General features: G+C 41.4%; 1 protein-coding gene across 1 annotated transcript in view; it reads left to right on the top strand.

Annotated features, from left to right (window-relative positions):
• The first annotated feature begins 1,137 nt into the window (after positions 1–1,137).
• ALOX5 (arachidonate 5-lipoxygenase) overlaps positions 1,138–9,139 on the top strand; it is a 123,200-nt gene continuing 115,198 nt past the window's right edge. Inside the window, exon 1 of the mRNA XM_088475799.1 lies at positions 1,138–1,318. Coding sequence (XP_088331925.1) covers positions 1,169–1,318 — 150 coding nt within the window. The 5' untranslated portion in view covers positions 1,138–1,168. The remainder of the gene's footprint in view (positions 1,319–9,139) is intronic.

Here is a 9,139-nt window from a genome sequence, read left to right as displayed (position 1 = left end):
CCCATTTTGTTAATAAATTAATGATTAGTTGTGCCCATTTTCATGTATAATTTAAAACTATATGTGCAACCATTACATACTTACCTACTCTTCAAGAAATTCCAGAATCTGGGAAAGTGCTCCCGGGAGTATACAGAACCTCCATACATGCGCACATTTCTCCATTGGAGTGGTGCTGAGTGTGATACGGGATTAGCTGGGAATCACTCATCCTGGTCCTTCCCTACGACATAATGCAGTGAAAGGTGACATTACATTGCAGCAGCCAGGCAGCAATGACGCAATTCACAGAGTCACGTTTATCCCATGAGGACCTCCCCAGATTTAGAATGTAAGCTCTCACGAACATGGACCTCTTCCCTCATATGCTTCTCTTTACATTTTCTTCTACTCCTTACTCCCCATAAGGGCACCTATCACGTGACTGCCAACTCCCGGCTGCTTATTGTGAGTGATTTAATCGCTGTTGCAGCAATGTATATAAATCGTGTCCTTGTCGTGCCCTGTTATATTCTGTAAGTTACTTGTTTCTTGTTCACTTATTAGTTTTATGTACTATGTAAGGCGCTGCGGAACACTTGTGGCGCCATATAAATAAAGGATAATAATAATAATAATCTCCAGTAGGCAAGATAAAAAAGTAGCTAAGTATGGCCTTATATATTGTACTTTCTTTTCCCCTAATCTGTTCTGCAATGCAGTGGTAATAGTATACTGTATACTTCAACTAAAGTCTTCATCATCTGACATGGAATACAAGGAAATATAAAACTCCATTGAATCTAAGTGGATTGATCTGGAGATGTTGAAATCAGGGAATTTCTTGGAAAAATCAGAATGTAAAAATGGCTTCTGTATAAATAAAACATATCTGACGGACAGAATCGTTTAAACGTGTTTAGTGAAAATGGATCATTCCTCACTCAAATGTAGGACTAGTATTATTTTCTTTCAGCATGCTATGAAATGCTAATGACTGTGTCTTTCGATGAGTTTTGTAAGCCAAAAGAGGAATTCTTAAACCTCAGACAGGAAGTTGCAATTCGAGAGAAAGATTAGGGGGAGGGACCATCTGATAGTTGTACATGTCAAAAGCATTCTCACTGCTTACAGCACTACAGAACAGTGTCAGCACTAAGCTGTGCAGTACTGTTGTGACACTAGCAGGATGCCTTCCTATACTATCACAGTATCCACAGGCAGTCAGTGGTTTGCAGGCACAGATGATTATATCTATATCACTCTTGTTGGAACTAAAGGCTGCAGTGAAAAACACTTGCTCGACAAACCATTCTACAATGATTTCGAAAGAGGGGCGGTAAGTTTGTTTTCTGATTTAAACTTTAAGAACTCCAGCTGCTGTAATATAAGATGGTATGCATAAACACAACTGACTTACACATGCAATGCATGAAAAGTAAGAGAGTGTATAGTTTTCACATGTGAATTACTGTAAATGATGCTGTATCCTGTGAACAAAATTATTATAATATTTGTATGACTATAAAATAATGACAACATTCAGCCCTTGAGTGCAACCTACAGTATATTCTTCATGTGTTTTAGCAATATTGTTTATTTAGAAATGTGGCAGTCAGTGAATGGTATTTAAATTGAAGCAGTGTTTAGTTTCTCACCTTTTCATAAACTATAAGCATGAAACAATGAGAACATAATATAATACTGTCCACGGAATGATATAGTCACAGAACTTCTTCATGTTAATATCCTTGTAGTACTTTTGTATCAGGGCTCATACGGTATTTATAGTTATACAAGCATAGGGCCTGATTCAGAGGTGGACACAATGCCGATTGTTTGCGGAGTGGAGAGATTATTTTTGTACTGCGTAGGCATCTGAGTCCCCTTGTGCATGCAACCCGATGGATTAGGGGTGACGGTCACAGTGAGGATTTGGATGCAGAGTGATTGACAGTCAGTGAGCGTTTGTGGGAGGTAATGGGGGTGGCTAGTCAAACACAGGTGTGTCGCGACCACTTCAAGTGCCTGTGACTGTGTCTGGGCTTGCAGTCACTCACAATAACTCCGGGGGCTGACTTTCGATGGACATTCTGAGCCATAAGATTGCTCAGGGGATCGAAGGTGTTACCGATGTGCAATCGATGGCGTTTGTTTGAACACATGTGACGGATCAGAGATGCGGCCACTGGCGCCTGTACAATCCCGGCTGCTGTGACATTTGCATATTTTCGCAGAACCAATGTGTACGGAATCGCAGTCTCGATGGTCTGAGCTGCACACTCGTTAACCAGTGGAGTGGATTCTGCCCACCCACCCCCTGGGGCATGTGGTTATGATGACATAGGCGCTGCTCAGAGGGAAGCACAGGGCTGCTGTAAATTATTAGAACATTAGATATCCCAGATCTATGACCATATAAAATAGTAGACTGAGGGCCTGATTCAGAGTTGGGAATAGAGATATCTCTCTCAACTGATCATCTTGGTGAAACCATGCTGCACTGCAGGTGGGGCAGATGTAAAATGTGCAGAGAGATTTAGATGTGGGAGGGAGGTGTCCAAACTGACATCTGAACTGCAGCCTAATAATAAAGTTGTGCAGTATTTGTGAGCTACATACAAAAGCAGCAGTATTTACTGCACATGCAAAAAAAAATAATTATTTGCACCCCTTGCATTGCAACATGGTTTGCCCAGGTGCACAGTTAAGTGCTATCTCTCTCTCTATTCCCAACTCTGAATCAGGCCCTGTGTTATTTTATGCAGGTCATGGATGTCTAAAGTCACAGTGAGATGTATCAAACCTTCTAAAGTGTGGAGAAGTTGCCCTTAGCAACCAATCAGCTATAATTTTTAGAGATTATCGGCATTAAAGAGTTGGGGATGAAGCCATAATGACGTGATACAATGCAAATTGCGTCATTGGCCACCTGTGCCGCCCACTTCACTGGGGAAGTGGGAACCGGAGGCCGGAGCTGAGACTTGTCCACCTCTCCGGGTGACCAGAAGCGCCACCTGAGGGTAGGCAAGTATGGCCCAAAGTGTCTTCATAGTACTGTTAGCATCTAACTGTATATAAAAAAAATACAAAAATGGAAAAAAGGGTACCCACAGTAGTGTAGTATTTTTAAATGATTTTAAGACACTATGGGGTCTATTTCCTAAGCAGTGTTAGGAGACAGAGTGAAAAGTGATAAGGTGCCAACCAATCAGCTCCTAACTGTTATTTTTCAAACACAGCCTGTGAGATGGCAGTTGGGAGCTGATTGGCTGGCACCTTATCACTTTTCCCTCTGCTTAGTAAATAGACCCCTATGGGGTGTATGTATCATGCAGTGAAAAGAGTAAAGAAGTCGACCAGTGGAGAAGTTGCCCATAGCAACCAATTAGCTTTGAAGTAGTATTTATCAAGTACAGGGGTCATTTTCACAGAATTGTCAGATCTCGTGTATTTGGACTGCATATAAGAGTCCCTCCCTTGTGATCAGGCGCCATTTCACACAGGAGAGTGGATGGAGAGGCATACTTGCCTACTTTTGAAAAAGCATTTAAGGGAGATTGTGAAAACAGCACCTATGAGGTAAAGTGGGCGTGTACTGTTACATCTGAGAGGCGTGTCATAAAATTTATTTACATCCACATGTAAATGAGCCCCAAAGCAGTTGGTAAGATCTACTTGTTGATGAAAACACACTGATACTTCTCAGAAAATACATGTAACCGTAGGGATCATTGTGCCTTATAACCAATGCAGGGAAATTATACTAATGATCCCATTTGAATTTATATATCTCTATTTTTTCTTCTATATAATAGTGTCATAATGGGGGTAAGGTGAAATGAGGGAGATTGGTAGACTCTTCAGGGAGACAGGGAGATTGCTGCTATTTCAGGGAAGTCTCCCCGACAATGAGGGAGAGTTGGCAAGTATGTGGACAGGGTGTGAGATTGTGCAGATGGGGTGGGAGGGAAGGGTGACCACAGGCATCCTTTCCTCTGTGTAAAGTATGTTTGTCAGACACACACTGCAAACAAGCTACTGTGTGTGATGCTGCAAAAATAGGCTCTTGATTGTTAAAAAGTGAACTTGCACATTTTTTTCACAAGCAAATCTATCTACGCTGCAGTATATATATTGTTTGTCACTTGTGTATGAGGGCAGAGACTGTGTTGATTTCAGGATTATTTGTATAAAAAATACTGTGCTGTGCCTGAGCTGCACCCCAAAGAAATAAGATAATATATATTATAAAAAAAATTATAATTAAAAAAAAAACACTTTTCTGTTGTCTAACAAAATCCCTGCAGTCTTTTCTAATTCAATTTAAATTGTATCTTTTAGGAAGTGTGTGTTGAGAAGTAGAGTATATTACTGTTCTAACTGTGGGCCTGATTCACAGCCAGACGCTCTGACCAGAGCGCTCGCTCTGAATCAGGGCCCTCCTACATGAAAATGGAGCGGCCTCTTGGACGCTCGCATTGCTGTGAGTGGTCCAGCTATAGCGAGCGTCCATGATGATGGTCGCGATGGTCAAGACCATCGCGACCATCGGGCTTGCGACGGAGACCCTGCGGTAGGGTATCGCTGCCGCAAGCCCTGGAGTGATTCTGGCTCTATCAGAGCCAAAATCACTCCCACTGACATCACTACTGATGTCAGTGGGATCGGCTTCAGACGGTAGGCGTTCCCATGGGAACGCCTCTGTCTGGCAGCCACGCCCCCAGCACGCCCACCAATGGGGGCGTGCTGTCAATCAACATTGACAGCACGCCCCCTTTGGTGCGAGACCCGGAGCGACGGCTACCCCGTCGCTAGCTGGGTCTCGCGCATGCGCACGACGGAGCTCCCACCGTTGTGCGCATGCGCAGTAGGGCACCATCGACCCGCGTGCGAGTGTCTTGCGCTCGTGAGCGGGTCTGAATCAGGCCCTGTGTGCAGTGGTATCCCCCCCATTATCTGCACCCCAAAACAATTCTCGCAAAGTCGACCTATTCTCTTTCTGCTGTGTATAAATTGACAGTGTTTTATAAACAATTTAAATAATTTGCATAGTATGTTTTTCAGTGGCAGCTATTGTGTGCGGTGGTATCCCCATCATCTGCACCTCAAAACAATAATTCTGGCAAAGGAGAACTTTTCTGTTCCTGGTGTGTAAAAAAAATGCCATTCTTTTATAAATAACTTTAAAACTTTGTATAGTGTGTTTTTGAGACACAGCTTATGTTACTGTACTTAGTAGGTGTTGTCGTGTCCCCATCAGCTGCACATCAAAAATCCTAGGTGGAAATATTTTTGCTGGCATCAAAAAAAATCTAGTACTTTAATGAAACTGTATGGTAAAGGTAACAATCCCCCCTTTTCCTATCTCATTATTCGTTTACTTGGTGTTGTGACAGTTAAGTTCAGCAATAGTAGCTTTATTCCTGTCCTAGTGTAATAAAACCAATCATGGATCAGTTGAAAGAAAAGCAGGAGTAACCCAGTATTAGTGCTGCCAGTCATATTATTTATTCAACATCTACTAAAGGAGGTCAAGGGGAAAGAAGGTGTAAAGGGAACCTTAAATCTAAACAGTACTTAACTATTGTAAAGAAACCATCACCTCTAACTATTAAGGGTAAATTTACTGCCGAAAAAAAATAAAGTTGACAAAATGCCATATAACACATGCAGTGGCAAGGAAAGGCTCAGATCATGGCGTATCAAGGATGTCCATACAGATGTGTCCAGCTACATCTTTGCAGATCGTGCTAGCACGCTACAAATGTACACACACTTCACGCCATGTGATTACCCGCAGCAGCGTACGCTACAGTACGCTATGGTGCACACTGCAATTGCCCCATGCAGTCCTATGGAGGTGCGGGTGTGAACACAGTGCACTTATACGCTCGTCAATGCACGTCTCGTGCCATGCATGTAGCAGGACACATTTATAAGTGCTATGTGCGAGTCTGACATTAGTGACACTGTAATCATAGAGAAGACTCCTTCCATTTCTGAACCCTCTGCAAATGTGAGGATGAGTAGTAGTAAAAGTAATGATGATGACAAAGATATTGAGGATGCTACTGTGGAATTGCAACCAGACGAGAGGGATATTTGTGTATCTGCTGCTAATGAGGATGTCGATGATGAATGTGTTGAACAAGAATTAATTGATACAATTAAAGAGGAGGATGTTGTTTGTGTCAGTGGCAATAGTTCTTGCCAGTTATAAGAAGGACATTGTCATGCCTGAGCATAAGACCAAAAAAGCCACTTCTGGAATCAATTTTTTCCCAAATCCTGACAACATTTTTCAAGGCATCTGTACTATTTGTGAGGGCAAAGTTAGTAGAGGTAGGGACGTTAATCGTTTAGAAACCTCCTCCCTGTTACGTCATTTGCATTGAGTTCATGCAAATTATTTAGCAAAATCTGAAATATCCCATAACATAATAACAAGCAGTCCAGCATCAGCTACCAGCAGCATGGATAGATCCCAGCACAACTCAACCACCAACAACTCCATCATCAGTCTCTTCATTAATGATCAGAGGTTGTCCTGTATCCAGTTTGCAAAGAGAAACTGACCCCTCCCCTATACAAGATTCCCAAGAAGAATCCTTGCGCTCCAGGGCTGCTGCTGCTGCTGAGGATAAATCTTTATTACAGAATGGGTCCAAGAAGACTAGTCGTTTTAAACAACAATTAACTGTGATCAATCATTTGCAAAAGAAACCAAGTATGACAGCTGCCATCCTGTTGCACAGTGGATCTCTGAAGCCATGACGGTTATGTTACCATAGATCTGCGTCCAATATCCTACATCAATGCATCTGGTCTTAGGCAATTAGTTGGCGGTATGTTTCCATGCTACCAAATTCCATCTCGTTTCCATTTTACCAGAACAATAATTCCTCAACTGTACCAGGACGTTAAAAAAAAAAGTTATTCTTGGCCTAGAAAATGCCCTTCTACAGAATATCCACTTAATTACAGATATGCGTCACTGGTCAAACTAAAGATTATATGACTGTGACAGCCCACTGGGTGAGTGTATCGCCTTCAGCAGCAGCAGTATCTATCATACAACACCAGCTCATTCACAGGCAGCTACTTTCTGTATCACTGGCTTCACTACGACGCATACTGGTATCAATCTGTTGGAAAAACTCAGGGGTGAAATAGAAAAATGGCTTACCCCGCTAATACTCTCCTCTGGATTTGTCATTTCTGATAAGACAAGTAACATTATACTGTACAATCATTACAACTGGGTGATTTTGAACATGTACCATGTTTTGTGCACACAATAAACTTGGTGGTTCAGAATTTAGTTTTTATTGAAATTTTAAATTACATATAAGGACAAATAAAGGGAATGCGGAACAGGGAATGTATAGAAAGAAAAAGGGAAGTTATAGGGTAAATAGTATACTAACAAAGTAGGCAAAAATAAAACACAGCATAACACAAGGGTAAGTAGAAAGTTGCAAAACATATAGGACACCCAGTTAAAAGGAGAAATAATTCCTTAACAGTAAATCAGCCCCTTCGCCATTAGTGGTAAATTTGTACCATTCAACCATTTTATGAAAGGCGAGGAGGTGGAGGTGGATTAAGGGACATTTAGGGTTATATTTACTAAAGTGCTGGTTTTTAGAAGTGGAGATGTTGCCCATTGCAGCTAATCAGATTCTACTTATCATTTATCTAACACCTTCTAGAATATGAGTTTGGGGATGTAGGAAGAATCTGCACTGATCCTTATAGTTTAGGTTGTGCCTAAAATTGTCTTCACCCTTCCTTTTAATTTTTCGGTGTGATTATTCACCAATTCCTAATCATACTTATCTTTCCTTATTTATGGAAAGGAATGATGGAGATGGTGCTACCCTGCTCACACAAAGTATACTATTTAAAAAAAAGAAGAAATAGTATGTGAGACTCGTGAGTGCACTCTCGGTTGATTCTGGGAAAAGAGAGGGGGGCTGGGCTATCGTAATGTTGATGTTTACGTCATAATAAAAATAACTTTTATTTATACATTAAAAACAAAAAGTATATCTTAACACAGTATTTTAAAATTAAAGATATAGGCCCTCATTCAGAGCCGCTCGTTAGCGGCTGCTCATTCGCTCCGAGCGATGTTTGCACAACTGCGCATGCGTACGGATTTTAATACGCATGCGCGAACCAGTCTGCGCGGCGGAAGATTGTTTGTTCGCTATATAGCGAGTGCCTGCTATTTTGAGTGACAGAATGAGGCGTATGTGGGTGGTAACAGGGGAAGGTGCTTGAAAACGGGGAGTGGAGATCAGAACGCAGGCGTGTTTAAAGGTCAAAGCGGGCGTTTTATGGGTGTGCATAATTAATACAGCAGCGTCATTGACCACGTCACTTGGTTTTTTTTTACTCAGAACTGCTCGCAAAATAGCGGTTGAAAAAACCAACCACAAGAATAGCGAGCAGTTCATACGCTGTTCGATGTACTCGATTAATCAAATAAATAGCGGACATGACGTATGGTGCGAGCGGCAAGGGGGCGTTTTTGTCAAAATTACAACCGCAAGTTTTGCTCGCTCGTTCAGACTTAGAGGCGTGAACAGACCGCAATGAGCGAACGGATCATTTGAATAGCCACCCCTTGTTTTTGAACGAACGACCGCAAATAGCGAGCGGCTCTGAATGAGGGCCATAGTGTATACAGTAAGAAAAAAGTGTTAGTTAAAATGTTCCTGATGAGGCCGCTGGGTAACTTGATACTAATCCAGACGTTTTATCTGGGTTTGTTAGTACAAGGGGTAATTGCCTCTGCTCATTATTTCCAAGCTTGAGTTTTGCTATTTCCTAGAGCAGAGTTGATATTTTGTTTCATACATTTATTGGCCTTTTGATACATTGTAATAGTTCTTTATATGGTGAATATTTCAACTATCTCGAGATTCATTACTCTGCAGTGATTATTATTCTGCCTATGAGTGTTTTATACAATTATACAATTAACGTATTGAATAACTGGCTTCACCTTTTATTCAGTATACTATCTGTTATTGTTCACAACAAATACTTAACCATTGGTTCAATATATTCACTAAATGTAGTTCTATATTGCTAGAATTTATTTAATGTAACATTGTTCTGAATCAGGGCCGGGCTTTTTTTTTTAGAA

This window comes from Taudactylus pleione, unplaced genomic scaffold, assembly GCF_031769625.1.
Source record: "Taudactylus pleione unplaced genomic scaffold, aTauple2 ptg000016l, whole genome shotgun sequence".
NCBI lineage: Eukaryota > Metazoa > Chordata > Amphibia > Anura > Myobatrachidae > Taudactylus > Taudactylus pleione.
Note: the sequence above shows the minus strand (reverse complement) of the source record. Positions and strands in the feature narration are given on the sequence as shown.